At 43.8% G+C, this 17,081-nt stretch overlaps 1 protein-coding gene across 10 annotated transcripts in view; it reads left to right on the top strand.

Moving 5' to 3' along the window:
* The window catches only part of Trrap (transformation/transcription domain associated protein), a 101,761-nt gene that overhangs the window by 50,045 nt on the left and 34,635 nt on the right, over positions 1-17,081 (top strand). For 5 of the 10 annotated variants that reach the window (XM_070033544.1, XM_070033549.1, XM_070033545.1 and 2 more), the window contains exons 32-47: positions 1,904-1,957; positions 2,105-2,125; positions 3,706-3,825; positions 5,956-6,075; positions 6,700-6,864; positions 6,942-7,123; positions 7,292-7,490; positions 7,859-7,987; positions 8,415-8,681; positions 10,135-10,341; positions 11,368-11,526; positions 11,618-11,752; positions 12,952-13,062; positions 14,219-14,365; positions 15,652-15,865; positions 16,289-16,414. In XM_070033544.1, the coding sequence (XP_069889645.1) occupies positions 1,904-1,957; positions 2,105-2,125; positions 3,706-3,825; positions 5,956-6,075; positions 6,700-6,864; positions 6,942-7,123; positions 7,292-7,490; positions 7,859-7,987; positions 8,415-8,681; positions 10,135-10,341; positions 11,368-11,526; positions 11,618-11,752; positions 12,952-13,062; positions 14,219-14,365; positions 15,652-15,865; positions 16,289-16,414 (2,356 nt within the window). The remainder of the gene's footprint in view (positions 1-1,903; positions 1,958-2,104; positions 2,126-3,705; positions 3,826-5,955; positions 6,076-6,699; positions 6,865-6,941; positions 7,124-7,291; positions 7,491-7,858; positions 7,988-8,414; positions 8,682-10,134; positions 10,342-11,367; positions 11,527-11,617; positions 11,753-12,951; positions 13,063-14,218; positions 14,366-15,651; positions 15,866-16,288; positions 16,415-17,081) is intronic. The other 5 variants (XM_070033551.1, XM_070033552.1, XM_070033553.1 and 2 more) reach the window with 2 other exon arrangements.

Consider the following 17,081-nt stretch of genomic DNA (forward strand, 5'->3'; position numbering starts at 1 on the left):
CTGCTGTTCTAAATGTCATTGCATATGTTTTACTTTTATGATGATGTCTCATCAGGGGAATTACAGTTTCACTAAATTCTGCGACCCCTGGTAACATTTTACATACAGCAATATCCCTATTAGAGAATTCCTTACAGTTCTTTTCAGGCATAATTAATGTGGCTTTTTGTCCTCCTGTGCCTATTTGTTTGATGCTATATTTCATCCTGACTTGGATTTTTTTGGCTTTATTATGCTTCATTTTGACCATTTTGTATCCAGGTGTTGTTTTTTTTAAGTATATTATCTTTCTGCTCCTTCTAAACAGCCAACTAAGCCGAACTAAAACAGGATTTTAAACTTGTTAAAAGAAGTTTCAAACACTACATGACCTATTGGAAGGTTTGTTATTTATATATGCAAAAACAAATCATATCTTCATGTAAGAGAGCAGAGCATATTGATAAGAGTTGAGCTGAGAGCAGATGCTTTTTCTCCCATCTCGCATCTGTTAGGTGTTTGTGCTTTAAATTTTACTTTTTTTAAATTTTGAAATAACATCCTGTTGTCTGAAACACAGTTCAAAATTAACATGGGCAAATGAATGATTTCCATTGACTCAGACAAAATCCCATAAACTTCTGTAGCCCATTGTGTTTGGGGTAGCTGTGCTGGGGTTGGATGCATGTATGCTGGGATATTTTTACCATGCCATGAATCTACTGCCTGAACAGCAAGTTCCATTAGACAGTGTGCTATATTACCCATGTCTGAAATTCAGGACATGGTTTATTGGGGTCCAAAAACAGGATGGCTGTGGTTTCTTTGCCTTCAGTCAGAGCTAGACCACTGCTCAGGTTTTTTGCTCCAATTAATAGTGATACTGTTCAGGATAAGGAATAGTTCTCAGAAGGTAATTTATTCCTATTATTGTTCCCAGCGTACTTTGCTTTGTCAAGTCACCATACTTGGAAATGTTAAGTAGTTGACTAAAAATATAAAAGAAAACCTCCTCTTCAACTTAAGTCCATGATGACCATAGCTTTTCACTGGTTAGGGCTTTCTTTTGGTACTGAGTTTATAGGAAACAGCACATGTTCACCTATTATTCCAGTAACACAGGCACTCCTGTGTGTCTAGCAAAGATGGTTTGTAAGGACTGTAGCCTTATGCACAGCAACTCTGGTGGGTGATGTGGTAGCCTACTGTTGTTTGTGGGTGGGGCTTGGGCATGCCTAACTGATGGACACTACTACCTGATTCTTCTGACTAGTTGGGGAAGAGTGTTTTTAAATTACCTTAGTACTTCACATGAAATCTCAAATTACCCTGAAAGAGGTGTTTTTGGGTTTTTTTTTGTTGTTGTTGTCGGTTGTGGTTTTTTCACGCTGGGCCTGTGTTGCTGTCCCTGAGCTCTTTAGCTCAAGGCTAGTGCTCTACCACTTGAGCCATGGTGCCACTTCTGGTGGTTTATTGGAGATAAGAATCTCACAGACTTTCCTGCCCAGGCTGGCTTTGAACCACAATCCTCAGATCTCAGCCTCCTGAGTAGCTAGGATTACCAGCATGAGTCACCAGCGCCCAGCAAGAAGTCTTTTTAAAAGGTATTTACATAACCACTAGGTTTCACCATTTCTCCCTTTACACAAAAATACTGAAATCCTGGTTTTAATGTTAAACTTAGGGAAGAAATACCATGTTAGACTATGAAAGGCCCGTGTTGACACATCTGAGATGAGGTGGATTTTTTTTTGTTTTTTGTTTTTGTTTTGCTGCTGAGCATTTGTTAATTATTCTGTGCTTTCTAATAATTGTGTCTTTACTGTCCTGTTAACCCCAATAACCCTTATTGTGTTTGAGAATGTGGGAAGTTTTTAATGTAAATGACATAAATAGAAAAGATGATTTTCCTCCCCATCCTCAGGAAAGCATTTCAGAGTGCGGGAGATGTTCCTTGTCTCCATTCTGTCAGTTTGAGGTGAGAACAACCTATTAAAAGTCAGTTTATGACTTGCAATGTGAAGAACACTTTGATTTGTTTCTTTTTTCTTTTTTCTTTTTTTTTTTTTTCTTTTTTTACTTTTTTGTTGCCTTTTTTCATGCTGTAATTTTTGTTTTGGTTCAGCCTGCCATGGAAGGGGTAGAGGTGAGACTTTGAGTGGAGTTGCAGGAGGGGGTTTTGTTGCATTTGGTTTTGCTGTGACTCGTTAGCTGTGTTGTGATTCTGTAGTGGACAGAGTGCCTTGTGCCTTTGAGTGCGGTGACCTGTACTGTCTGTCTGTGGCAGAGTTGTATTAGTGTCCTTGCTGTGACCTGTCCGGATGCCACGCATGTTCTCTATTAGGACATTTTAAGCAAGACTCTTAAGTTCTTTTGTTTTCTACGTGTAATTGCAATATTTCAATACTATTTAAAATTGAGTTGGTTTTCCTATCTTGGTGTTGATATATATATTCATAGATGTATATGTAACAACCTCCTGAGAGGAAACTGCAGAGGATACTTCTGCTGGAAATGGGGAATGATGGTATTTCCTTCAGAATTGCTAACTTACTGTCTTGAATTTCAAGCCTTACTGTCCTGCGCCCCTGCCAATTCTCACACTCATTCCACCCTTCCCTCACGGGCATGCACAGGTATTTACATCACACACCATATAGTAATCACATTGTCAAGCTCTGAGTTTTCTCATTTCTGGAAAATGGGGATAATAACACCTGTTTCAGCCTCCCAGTGGTATTGTAATAGACCAAACAAGGACTTTTATGACTGTTGCAAAACAAAAAATGTATGCCATTAAAGATCATCTTAAGATGCAATATATGAGGACAGAACTTATTTTATCTTAAGAGCTTTAAAGGTGGGGCAGACATGAGAATGAATCAGTTTTTCTCACTTTTAGCCTTTCTCCCTTTTATACCTTTAAAAGAGAATGTATGGAAAGTATCTCCAATGCTGCTGGGAATATGCCCATTCTGACTAGTGTTTATTATCTCCATTTTACCTGCTGACAGCCACACACACCACCATGCACAGGATGTAGGGTGCTGTCCTGGACTCCTTCCTTCCTTGTGGCCATGAAGCGTCCTTAGAACAGCAGAGGCAAAGCCAAAGACTTTGAGAGAGAGCTACTGAATGACCCATATAGTAATCAGCCATGAAAAAGCGCAGAGCCTGACATTCAAACACTTCCATGTGATTCAGCCGACACTTTGTCAGCTTCATTTTGAGGCCAGGTTGACAAATGCTTAGTTCCATCTTCAGTCATTTGTTTACACTGATACTTGGTAGGTTAAACACTTCCAAGTATTTTCTGAGGAACTTTAACCTTGACTAGGTTTTAAGGGTGAGAGAAGTCTGTACATTCATCCCTTAGAGAATTAAGAAGTCCCCGAGACAGTTTGTATACCAAAGTGAGGAGACTGAGAGAGATTACCACAGGAGACCCCCACATCACCTCCAACATAGGCGTAAATAGTGATGTCCCCTCAGGTCCTCCATTCTTCCCATCCCCTAATGACATCTGAACTGAAGGCTAGGGGCAGAAAGTTTCCTCTGGACAAAAGACAGTACTAATTTAAGATGGGTAAGTTGTGGCTTTTCCATGTTAACTCTTTGCTTTGATGGCCAGCCTTGCAAATGTAGCTAGACTGTAGTCGGGTCTCTAGTGCTGTCTTACTCACAAAACTAATTGGCCTATTTATGATTTCTGGTTTTCTTTATTAGGAAATGAAGATTTGTTCAGCAATTATAAACCTATTTCATCTGATCCCAGCTGCACCTCAAACTCTGGTCAAGCCTTTGTTAGAGGTTGTAATGAAAACAGAGCGAGCCATGTTGATTGAGGTATGGACCAAACTGAGGGATTTTTTTCTTATTTATTTATTTATTTATTTATTTATTTATTTATTTATTTATTTGCCAGTCATGGGGCCTGAGCTTCTGGGCCTGGGCACTGTCCCTCAGCTCTTCAGCTCAAGGCTAGCTCTCTACCACTTGAGCCACCAGGGCACTTCCGGCTTTTTCTGCTTATGTGGTGCTGAGAATCGAACCCAGGGCTTCATTCATGCAAGGCAAGCACTGTACCACTGAGCCACCGTCCCAGCCCAAGGGATTTTTTTTTCTAATGGTATAAATCTTCATGTCTTTATTTCAACCATCACTATTGAGAAGATCCAGGACATAGAAAGTAGAAGGGTCTCTTGGGATGGATCTGGGGGACTTTAAATTTTATTTTTTTATTTCACTGATGACAAGCAGGATCTTTAGTTATTTATTTGTTTGTCAGTTGTGGGGATTGAACTCTGGGCCTAGGTACTATCCCTCAGCTCAAGGTGAGTGCTCTACCACTTGAGCCACAGTGACACTTATAGTTTTCTAGTGGTTTATTGGAGATAAGAGTCTCACGGACTTTCCTGCCTGGGCTGGCTAGCTTTGAACCTCGATCCTCAGATCTCGGTCTCCTGAGTAGCTAGGATTATAGGCGTGAGCCACTAGTGGATGCCTGTCTAGGATCTTTATTTTTTAATTAAAATTTTAAAAATTATTATAAAAGTGATGTACAGAGGGGGGTTACTGTCAGGTAAAGAGTACATTTCTTTTTGGACAATGTCACCCCTTCCCTTACTCCCAGTTTTTCCCTCCTATCCCTCATCCACAAGTTACATAGTTCATTTTCCACATAGTATCCAGTGTGTACCACTGCTGCATTCTTCCACCCTTGTTTGTCCATTTCTTATACTTCCAGAAACATACAAATGAACAAAAAGAAAAGAAAACAAAATTAGAAAAAAAGTAAAAAACCTTGTTTCCATTTCTTGGAGTTCATTTGGATAAATATTTTGTGATCAGTAACACATTGAGGGATTCTTTATCTGCTGCTTATGATTTGCATTTCAGTTTGTTTTGTTTATTTAGTGCCAGAACTAGTTGGGGTTTTTTTGTTTTTTGTTTTTTTTGCTGGTTCTGGTGTTTGAACGTGGGGCCTGGGCTCTATCTCTTAAGTCTCTCTGTGCTCAAGGCTGGCACTCTTATCACTTGAACTACAGCTCCACTTCTGGCTTTTTGCTGCTTAACTGGAGACAAGAGTCTCAGACTTTGATCTTGCTGACTTGGAATCAGGACCTTCAGATCTCAGCCCTGAGTAGCTAGGCATACATACATGAACCACTGGGGCCTTAGCTTCATTTTGTTACATTTTATTTATTTTTTGCCAGTCCTGGGGCTTGAACTAGGGCCTGGGTCCTGTCCCTGAGCTGCTTTTGCTCAAGGCTAACACTCTACCACTTGAGCCACAGCCCCACTTACTGGCTTTTTTTTTTTTTTTCTTTTTGCCAGTCATGGGGCTTGAACTCTGGGCTTGGGCGCTGTTCCTGCACTCTTCAGCTCAAGACAAGCGCTCTACCACTTGAGCCATAGTGCCACTTCTGGCTTTCTAGTGGTTTATTGGAGATAAGAGTCTCATGGAGTTTCCTGTCCAGGCTGGCTTGGAACCGTGATCCTCAGATCTCAGCCTCCTGAGTAGCTAGGATTACAGGCGTAAGCCACTAGTGCCCGGCACTTGTAGCCTTTTCTGAGTAGCTTATTAAGAGAGAAAACTCTCACAGATTTTTCTGCCTGGGATGGCTTTAAACCACACTCTTCAGATCTCAGCCTCTTGAGTAACTAGAATCATAGGCATGAGCCACCAGTTCCCAGCTTGTTACATTTTAATAGGGAAATTATTTACTTACTCTTTTTAGTCTAGTTGAATGGGAAATGAATGTACTTTTTTAAAAAATGTGTTTTCAATTGATTTTTTTCCCCCAAAAAAGTTATCTACGTAGTTCAGATAGGCCTCAAACTCCCAATCTTCCTGACTTAGCCTCCTAATGTGTGTGTTACTGTACCTAACCATGTGATCAGGTGCATGAGTCGGGAGTGTGGCATGCAGCGTTGCCCATGTCTCATAGGTGGGGCTTTGCCCATGTTTCATAGGCAGGAAGTCCATTCAGAGAGCCTCTGATCAAGTTCTTGACGCGACACCCCTCGCAGACAGTGGAGTTGTTCATGATGGAAGCAACGCTGAATGATCCACAGTGGAGCCGGATGTTCATGGTAGGAGCTGGAGCGGTCTGGTCCCAGTAAATCTGTATCAGTTGTGTGCCCAATGTCATGTTGAATTCACATTTTTCCAGTCAGCATCCCTGTTTCTCAGGGACATTTGAGTATTGCAGACATCATTGTTTGGTTGTGTGTATATAAGTAAATACTCTGTTAGGATTCTAAAATCATCATTGTGATGTGTGGTTACTATTTAAACTGTGTGTGTGTGTGTGTGTGTGTGTGTGTGTTCTTGTCCTGGTGCTTGAACTCTGTGTGTGTGTGTGTGTGTGTGTGTGTGTGTGTGTGTGTGTGTGTGTGTGTGTGTGTGTGTGTGTGTGTGTGTGTGTGTGTGTGTGTGTGTGTGTGTGTGTGTGTGTGTGTGTGTGTGTGTGTGTGTGTTCTTGTCCTGGTGCTTGAACTCAGACCCTGGGTCCTGAGCTTTTTTTTGCCTAAGTCTAGTGCTCTACCACTTGAGCCACAGCTCCATTTCTAGCTAAAGCATCATTTATTTTTCAAAAGTGCTTGTAGTGATACTTTTTTTTAAACCTACTTATAGAGAATTAGCACAAACCTATGAATTCATGTTCTGTGAGTTTGATTTGCCCAAATTAGTTTTCCTCTTTGTTCTATTTTCAGAGTTTTTTAAAACACAAAGATGCCAGGCCTCTGCGAGATGTATTGGCTGCTAACCCCAACAGGTTCATCACTCTGTTGCTGCCGGGTGGTGCACAGGCTGCTGTGCGCCCTGGCTCTCCTAGCACCAGTACCCTGCGCCTGGACCTCCAGTTCCAGGCCATCAAGGTAGAATCTCTTGGTTAGTCTCCCAACCCCCACAGTGTGATTGAGCCACAGTTCCTTTATTGTTTTTTCTGCTGCAGATCATCAGTATCATTGTTAAAAATGATGACACCTGGCTGGCCAATCAGCATTCTCTGGTGAGCCAGCTGAGAAGAGTGTGGGTTAGTGAGACATTTCAAGAAAGACACCGCAAAGAGAACATGGCTGCCACCAACTGGAAGGAGCCCAAATTGCTGGCCTTTTGTCTGCTGAATTACTGCAAGTAGGTGCATCTAGTAAGCTTGTATTCAGTGGATGTAGTTGGCTGGAATTTTACAGAGTAGGCTTTAACTTCGAGCCATTGAAGAGGCAAGTTGGGTAGTCCATAGTTACAAAATTTTCCTCCGGTTAATCTGTTTCTTTTTTTTTTTTTCTATTCTGAACCCTTCAGAAGGAATTATGGAGATATAGAATTGCTGTTCCAGCTGCTTAGAGCCTTCACTGGTCGTTTTCTCTGCAATATGACATTCTTAAAGGAGTACATGGAAGAAGAGATTCCCAAAAATTACAGCATCGCTCAAAAACGTGCCCTATTTTTTCGCTTTGTGGACTTCAATGATCCCAACTTTGGAGATGAACTGAAAGCGAAGGTGAGGCCCCCAGTTAGACTGAAGATTATTTGGTAGATGATGTGGGTGTCTAGGTTGGCTTCCTAGGAAGCTCTGCCCTGTGTCTGTTGACACTTAAACCTTCTGGGGTGCTCAGAAGACCCGCTGCCAAGGGACACAGCAGGTTTGTTGGCTAACCAGTGTTTGTTGAGAAGTGGGTTGTTAGTTTTCTTTTGAGAAGGTGATTAGTTTGCAATGAGAGTTGGCTACCTTGGATTTGGCCTCTTCCTTAAGTTTTTAGCTGCCTTGACAGTCATCATATGATGACTTGGTTAGTTCTGACTTCATGATTAAGGCTGGCCACAGTTGTTGTTCCATCCTGCCCTGATCTTTTTTTATTCTTTTTGTAGGTTCTGCAGCATATCTTGAATCCTGCTTTTCTATACAGCTTTGAGAAGGGGGAAGGAGAGCAGCTCTTAGGACCTCCCAATCCTGAGGGAGACAACCCAGAGAGTATCACTAGTGTATTTATTACCAAGGTAGGATTCCCAGTGGTATCTCAAGAGCAAGGACTTGGAGATGACACAATGTGTGTTCATGTGTGAGGGGGTCATGGAAATACATTGTTCCATTTAGTTGTCCAAGGCTTTTAGTTTTCATGATTATGTTCATGACAGAGTACTCTGTTGCAATTCTAACTAATACATTGTTGAAGGTGCCTTGCTTTGATTGATTCCAGTCAGTCAGAAAAATTCCCAATGTGGGTTCATTTGTGGACATCAGCTTTGAAAAGTCTACCTAAGAGCCACTGTGATGTGTAATCACCACCTTAATGAAAAAGTACTAGGTCATTTATGGTGCCTGGAATTTGTTTGATTTGAACTTGGGCCTCTTACTTGCTTGCTTGCTAGTTTTACTAACAGTTCAAATCAGCAATGAGTTCCTTCCTCTCATTTTTGCCATCAGGTCTTGGACCCAGAGAAGCAAGCAGACATGCTGGATTCCCTGCGCATCTACCTTCTGCAGTACGCCACCTTGCTGGTGGAGCACGCCCCCCACCACATCCATGACAACAACAAGAACCGCAACAGCAAGCTGCGCCGCCTCATGACTTTCGCGTGGCCCTGCCTGCTCTCCAAGGCCTGTGTGGATCCTGCTTGCAAATACAGCGGACACTTACTTCTGGCCCACATTATTGCCAAATTTGCAATACATAAGAAAATTGTCCTCCAGGTGCTTTGCTGGGCTCTCTCCCTCCCTCTGATACTCCAGCCTGGTATTACCTGGCACCTCGAACGGCCTCAGTTGCTCCTTTTCTTCTGTTTTTTCCCTAGTATCAGTTTTAGAAGTGCTCATCTCTGCCTTCTTCCTTCTTACAAAAAGAAGAAGAAAAAATTCTGCATGGTGGCATTTATGATGTATTTAGTAAAAGTTGTAGAGGTAGAACAGAGGCTTCTGGGCTCTGGAGAGAGTGAGGAATGGGAATTAGTGTTTAATGGGAAAGTTTCAGTTTGGGAAGATGAAGTAATAGTTCTGGAGGAGGGGTGATTGCAGAAGATTTAATCATGTTGGATGCTGCTGGACTGCAGAGCTGAAGATGGTTCAGATGTTAATGTGTCTCTGTGCACAGTGAAAGAATAACTGAGTAAAAAAAGAAAAAGCATACTATAATTCCTCCATGTCACCTTTGTCCCTAGCTAGTGCCCTTCCTTTTGGTTCCTTAAAAGCCTTGTTCTTGAAACAGAATGTCTCTTTCCACCTCAGGCTCCTCTACTCAGTGCATTTTGGTTACTTTAACATTACATTGAAACTCTTGCTCGGGCTGACCTGGAAGGGGGCTCAAGTGAGGTCAAGAGTCCCAGCTTGGCCACTCCTCTCAGCCAAAAATGATAGACTCTTTGGACTTATGTCTTACTACCTGTTTGCTGTGTGAATCACTTTAGAATATCTTCTCTGAGCCCCACAGGTGGCTTGAGTTCGGATAGCAGGCAGCCCTAGGTTGAATCTTGGTTCCACACACAGGCAGCAGTGTGGGAATTACACACGTTCAGCATTGGGCAGTTACAGCTCTTGTCCTGAGACCACCTCTCCCAGTTTTCCCTGACTTGTGAATTTTCATGATGTTAAACTCGATACCCAGAAAGCCAGTCTCACCATCTATAGACACTTGAGATGCAACTCCAGGCTCTGGGACAGGCACTGCTTTATCCCATTTGTCCCAGAAAGCAACCCGAGGGCCTTTTGTGGTCCCGTACCATTCCTGCCCCCTTACCTTCAGTGCAGTCAGGTGGGCTTCCTTGTGTTCCTATGACCTTACCTCAGGCCTTTATCTCTCATTTGAAGAACTGAAAAGAACTGAAAATTGCTGTTTACCACCCCCCCTAGTTTGGCACCTTTCCCTCCATTTCCCACACTACAATGTGGTAAAATCTATGTGCCTCAGCTAGCTTTTTTCTGCTTAGTCTAAAAGGAAGATCTCTGCAAAGAGCTGGCTCTTGTTTCTGGGTGCCCTGGCTTTTACCCTGCACCTGCACAGAGGAGGTGCTCAATAAATACTAGAAACTAATCTGTTTCTAATGAGAATCCTGAGGATTTTTTAAATGGCTTTGCAAAAACAACACATCCTGGGTGTTTTGTTCTTTGAAACCATCATTCTCACGCCCATACAAACTTTTTTCCTGTTCAGGTTTTCCACAGTCTTCTCAAAGCTCATGCAATGGAAGCCCGAGCAATAGTCAGACAAGCAATGGCTATCTTGACTCCGGCAGTGCCTGCCCGCATGGAGGATGGGCACCAGATGCTGACACACTGGACCAGGAAGATCATTGTGGAGGAGGGACACACGGTCCCACAGCTGGTGCATATTTTGCATCTGATCGTTCAGCATTTTAAGGTGTGTACAAAGATACATGTGGCATGCATTTTTAGGCATTGATAATGCTCTTCTTTGTCTTTTTCTGTAGTAAAGTGGTCATTGATTGATTTGGGTATGGCTGTAAGAACATGGAAGGGTGGTGGTAGTATAGACAATGTCTTGTGTGTCTCTTTCTACTTGTTTTCTTGACTATGAAGACATAGTGTTTTAACTTTTTTTAAAAAAATGTTCTAAAAGTTATCTAAAGGGGGGGGGTTTATAGTTACATAAGCCAGGTAAAGAGTACATTTTATTGTAACTTCTTAAGGAGTTAGGTAGAAAGTAGTTATCATAAGTAACTTTAGATTTGGGTAAAAAAAAAAATCTCATGAGATAATCATGCTGAGAGCAGCTCCTCAATAACCAAATCACCCACTTTTGGGGATTTCTTGTAGACTGGAAAGAGGAAAGATTTGAGTCAAAGCTCATGTTTTTGTAGCCAGCTCTTTTATAATTGGAAATTTCCCTTTTAGTACATCTTAAGCTTTTATGATGTCAAGTCTGAAGTTTGACATAGGTGACATAAGTGACTAGATTTCCCTATCTATGTAAAGAACTTAGATTTTCCTTGCTTGAGTTAGTACTGGGCCTTGCACCCAGGGCCCCAAAGCCCCATGCTCTTGCTCAACTTGTTACTCGACTAATACTCTACCACTTGAGCCATGCCTCCAGTTTGGCTTTTTTGCTGATTAGTTGGAGACAGAGTCTCTCAGAATTATCTGCCTGGCTAGCTTTGGACCTTGGTCCTCAGATCTTGGCCTCCAGGACAGCTGGGATTATAGACCTGAGCCAATGGCTCCTGGTTTAGGTTTTTAACATATTGTAACTATGGTATGAAAGTGTTGAGTTGTATCATTCTGTTGAGATTCAGGGGGGAAATAGGTAGTAGGACATACCGAGGAAGAGAGAATGAGTGGGAGGCTGTGGGGGTGTGGGTATGTGCATGTGTATGTGTATACACATGTAGGGCCAAGGTCCTCCCTGATGGGACACCTGTGCCCACAGGTGTACTATCCAGTGCGGCATCACTTGGTCCAGCACATGGTCAGTGCCATGCAGAGACTGGGCTTCACGCCCAGTGTGACCATTGAGCAGAGGAGGCTGGCTGTGGACTTGTCTGAGGTCGTCATCAAGTGGGAATTGCAGCGGATCAAGGACCAGCAGGTAGGAATATCAGGCCTGGGTGTTGCCCCTACTTATGTTTCTCATACCTCTGGAAATTGGTCAGTAAATCAGGTGTGTGTGTGTGTTTAAGCCGGATTCAGATATGGACCCAAATTCCAGTGGAGAAGGCGTCAACTCTGTCTCATCCTCCATTAAGAGAGGCCTGTCTGTGGACTCTGCCCAGGAAGTGAAGCGCTTCCGGACGGCCACCGGTGCCATCAGTGCAGTAAGAGCAAATGCTTTCCTTGTGGGCCTGTGCACTGGTGAGGCAGTTGGCAGCCCCAGGGCATTTTTCCCTCAGGCTTGTCCCCAAGTTTCTAGACACATTTTTCTTCCCATTCACCTAATACCATTAGAATTGTGTTGGTAGGTAGTTAGCTAAATGGCCTCAAGAGAATCTCTGTGAGGTCTGGGGATGTGGAGGAGCATGCCCTGGGTGTGAGCTTCACCACCAAAAGAAAAAAAAAAAAATACTTGAAGCAAGAAAGTTGAGAACATGCATACATTTGATCAAATTTAAAAAAGGTAATTGTGCCTGTTCTGCATTTCTGCAGGGGAGCCTCCAAGATTGTCCTGGGCTTCTTACTCAGCCCTTGTAGAGACGGCAGCCCTGGTTGCTGTGCTCAGCTGTCAGTATAGGTCATTGGCCTTTGGCTAGCACTTGCAACTTCGTGTGTGTTCTCCACCCTACAGTGCCCAGTCTTAAGTGGCTCCACATCCATCCAGGGCTCGAGGCAGACATTTCATCCCTTTCCTTCTCCCCACATGAGCTTGAGAACAAGTCCTGTCTGTCCTGCTGTGAGCAGCCAGCCTGCCCCATCCCTCCCTGACCACTGGGCCTCGAGCCTCTGACCTTTCTCATCAACAAAAGAAAATTCTTGGGACCTTTATTCCAAGTGTATTGTTCACAACACGGTCAGAATGTAAAAAGCAGTGTAAAGGCTACACTCTCTATACTGTTTTTTATAATACTTTGTGAATCTTGTAGTCATTTAAAACTCAAGTTAAAAATGAAGTTAGTCTGGCTTTGTTGTGTGCTCAGCGGAAGCCCGCAGTGTTGAGTGAGCAGGTCCTCTGGCAGCTTGCGTTACCAGGCACCTTCTCACCGTGCTCTGGCCACCCATGCCCTTTCCTCCCTTGCGAGAACTTGCTCGTGGGCCCCTTGCTCTTCTACCTAGAGCCATTTGCTCATTTTGGGTTGCCAGCTTCTTCTTGGTAACTCTTCTGTCACTGTCTGGCCAGTCTCCCTCTCCTTGGTTACCCGGGCTTACCTGCTGGCATCTGTTCTTGGTATCTCTCATGCCCAGAACAGTGTCCATCCCTCTGAGCTGCCCAGCACCTGACTGCTTGCTGAATGAGTCTGCATCATGTTGACAATTCCAGCTGAGAATTCCCTTCATGTTAAAAAGAACAACCCTTTTCTAGGTGTTCGGGAGGAGCCAGTCACTGCCTGGGGCAGATTCTCTTCTTTCTAAGCCCATTGATAAACAGCACACAGACACAGTGGTGAACTTCCTCATCCGAGTGGCTTGTCAGGTACGGGACTGCAGAAGTGACAAGTAATACTCAATATGATGTCTATGCTGGGTGGCCAGTCACTTTCCTGACAGACTCCACTGTCTTCTCATTGGTAGGAGCTGTTCTGTATGTTTGTTTTAAGACAGGGTCTCTCATTGCTGTCCAGATTAGCCTCAAACTCATAATCCTCCTGCCTACTCCTCAAGAGTCCTGAGATTATGAGCATATGTCATGGTTACCCATGTTAATTTCATTTTTCAGAAAACTGTACATGGCAGTGTAATTTTCATGCAAACCATGCATAGTAGGGCATGACTGTAATCCCAGTATTGGGTTTACAGGCATGAGTTCAGGCCAGCCTATACTCTACATAGTGAGACCCTAGCTCAAAAAAAAACATGGGGCTACAAGGTCAGCCCAGGCAGGAAAGTCCATGAGATTCTTATCTTCAGTAAACCACCATAAAAACTGGGAGTGGAGCTGTGGCTCAAAGCAGTAAAACAGCTCAGGGGACAGCATCCAGGCCCAGAGTTCAAGCCGCACAACTGACCAAAAAACAAGAGCTAGAAAGTGGTTAGCAGGGCTGGGAAGGTGGCTCAGTGGTAGAGTGCTTGCCTTGTAGACATGAGGCCCTGGGTTCGATTCTTCAGCATCACAGAAGCAGAAAAAGCCGGAAGTGGCGCTGTGGCTCAAGAGGTAGAGTGCTAGCCTTGAGCTGAAGAGCTGAGTGACAGCACCCAGGCCCAGGGTTTGGGCCCCACAACCGATTAAAAAAAGAAAGTAGTTCAGCACTAATATGTGCAAAGCTATGGGTTCAATCCCTAATCCATACCCTACCCCCCAAAAGCACTAAATGGAATTGATTTCTAAGTATCTTGTTTTTTAAATTTTGAGATCTTAAGTTATTAAATATAATAAACAATGCATCTCCCCGTACGGGCCACCAAAAAAAAAAAAATTGCATCTTGATAAAGTTCAAAATTTCTTAAGAACAGCAGACTGCTGAACTGCTCAACCAGTGAGTCAGTCATGCGTCCCTCTGGCTTGTGGGGCAGAGGCACAGACCTGAACTAGCTCTTGCCATGCAGCTGTGGGAAGGCAACCATGGGGGCGGGGGCTGCTGGGCATCCCACATGGACACTCAGAGCCTGGTTTTAATCGGCTGCATTTGCAGGTCAACGACAACACAAACACTGCTGGCTCTCCCGGGGAGGTGCTCTCCCGCCGTTGTGTCACGCTCCTGAAGACTGCCTTACGACCGGATATGTGGTCCAAATCGGAGCTGAAACTGCAGTGGTTTGACAAGCTGCTGATGACTGTGGTAGGTGACACAGCTAGTATTAGGTCAGCTGCTTGTGTGGGCTCTAACACGTGTCTGTAGTCTATAGATTGTTTTCCGCACCCTGGCTGCTCAGCAGCCTCTCTTCCTCTGCTGACGGGGAGTGGGTGGAACATACATGTTGGCCTGTGTGAAAGTGTTGTAACAGTTGTCTTGGCATTTGCAGACACATGTCTTTTTTTTAATTTTTTAATTTATTTCTTTTATACTTTTTTTTTTACATTTTTTTATTATATCTTTAAGTGGTTACACAAAGAAGTTCCCATTCTACAAAACAGTATACGAGTACAGGGTGACGGACACATTTCTCAAACTGACTTAGCTGTTGAAAAACAATCTGAGGTTGATTTATGGAATAGTTTTTACAATAAACTTGAATTTTTAAAACTCATGTAAAATGAGGGATATGTAATCATTTCTCAAGCACTGCATGGGCTTCAGAATTGGCTTGTTGGGTAACCAGCATTTGGGGCAATCTCACATAGGTATTTATTGCTAAAAGCTCAGCTTCAGTGGGGTGCTGGTAGCTCAGCCTGTAATCCTATCTACTCAGGAGGCTGAGATCTGAGGATCGCAGTTCAAAGCCAGCCTGGGTAGGAAAGTCCATGAGAAAACCGGAAGTGACTCTGTGGCTCAAGTGGTAGAGAGTTTGCCTTGAGCTGAAGAGCTGAGGGACAGCTCGCAGGCCCAGAGTTCAAGACCCACGATTGACCAAAAAAAAAAAAAAAAACTCAGCCTCTGGCCAATCTCTGGTCAGGCTGGCTTGGCAATGTAGCATGCCATGTATATGCATGCATGTCACGAAAGTGCAAATTCCATGAAGCAGTGCCTGTCCTTCCTACAAACCAAGGTTTCTAATTTCTAACTTCCTGGGATTTTACTTTATTTTTTTTTTGCTGGTACTTTAGCTTGAACTCAGGCCTTTAAATTCTTGCTTGGCTTTTTCACTCATGTCTAGGGCTGTACCACTTGAACCACACCTCCAATTCTGGCTTTTGCTGATTAGTTTGAGATAAAAGTCTTGTGGGTTTATTTGCCTAGGCTGCTTCTGAACCATGATCCTCAGATCTCAGCTTCCTGAGTAGCTAGGATTACAGAGGTGAGCCAAGGGTGCCTGGCTTAATGTGCTTTTTTTTTTTTTTTAATATGTTCATTTTAAAGCAGCTTTTTCAAATTATGTAGTTTTGAGACTTGTTGCATTTGTGTTTCTCTGACCCTGTACTTGAGTACTAATTTAATCTGTGAGTACCCTGTGTTCTTCATCCCAGGAGCAACCAAATCAAGTGAACTATGGGAATATCTGTACGGGATTGGAAGTGCTGAGTTTCTTGCTGAGTGTCCTGCAGTCCCAGGCTATCCTCAGCAGTTTCAAGCCCCTGCAGCGGGGTATTGCTGCCTGTATGACGTGTGGGAATACCAAAGTGCTCAGAGCTGTCCACAGCCTCCTCTCTCGCCTGATGAGCATTTTCCCAACAGAACCAAGTAGGTGTCCTTTCCCTGGGAGCCACAGGCAGTGCGGTGCTCTGTCACGGAGGCTGTGCATCCCCTGGGGCTGCAGTGAGCTTCCTTATCCACTTCCTTTTACCGTGGCCTTTCTTTAAAAAAAAGAAAAGTGACGTAGAAACTTAACAGCATCACATTGTTCCGTCTGTTTTAGATATTCAGTTCTTTACCCCCCTGAATGTTAGCATTTTGTTGAGGTACTAAGTATTAAAGGGGAAGAAACTGTGGCAAATGTTGGGTAATTAGCAGGTCACAGTTTGGCAGGTTGTATTTGGGGCACATTCTGGGAAGGCATGGTGAGGTAAAGCTGCTCCCGAGATGAGGCCGTGCCGTCCCCTCAGTAGACACTGCTGTGCTAGAGACTGACACCACAGCAGAGCTCAGTCCTGACTTCTGTTCCAGGTACTTCCAGTGTTGCCTCTAAGTATGAGGAGTTGGAGTGCCTCTATGCGGCTGTGGGGAAGGTCATCTATGAAGGACTCACCAACTATGAGAAGGCCACCAATGCAAATCCCTCCCAGCTCTTCGGTGGGTATCTGAGCAGTGGTTCGCTGGATGTGCTGTACTGGGGAGGTCCAAGGCTATTGCGGGGGGCGGGGCTCTACATGGATGCATTCTTCAGGAGTCTTTGTTTCACCTGGTTGTCCACAAAGCTTCCATCTTGGCTTCTCTGAGGTGAATGACCCTACCTGCCCACCACTGCTGCTCTTTCTCTGCTTCTGCCTCAGCCTCTGGTGCAGGGTTAGTAGTGAGAGGAATTGCCTGTGGCACATGGATCCTTCTGGCTAGAGTGACCTCTGGTACAGAGATGCCACCAGAGCAAACATGCAGCTGGTAGCCACTTAGAAGACCTGTCCCTGACAAGTCAGCGAGGCTCTGACTGACTGGTGATCATGGTAGCTGGAAAAGTTTGGCTCCTGGGCACCTAGAAGTCAGATTTGTAAACACTCTACCCTTTGTCAAACCCATTTTTCTGATTAAGATCCAACTTGGGTGACTTCAAGTTTTTTTCTCCCTTATTGCACAGTTGTTGAGGACAGAGAACTAAACATGACCTATAAGCCTCAATGTTAACATTTTGGTGTGGGTCATTTTTTTTCTGTACACAGGTATACATACATAGTACCTATATATGTACACATATACACATAGCCCTTGTTAGGTATATTCTTGTGTCTATAAACACATTATTTTT

This window comes from Dipodomys merriami, unplaced genomic scaffold, assembly GCF_024711535.1.
Source record: "Dipodomys merriami isolate MVZ:Mamm:240054 unplaced genomic scaffold, mDipMer1.0.p SCAF_22, whole genome shotgun sequence".
Classification (NCBI taxonomy): Eukaryota; Metazoa; Chordata; class Mammalia; order Rodentia; family Heteromyidae; genus Dipodomys; species Dipodomys merriami.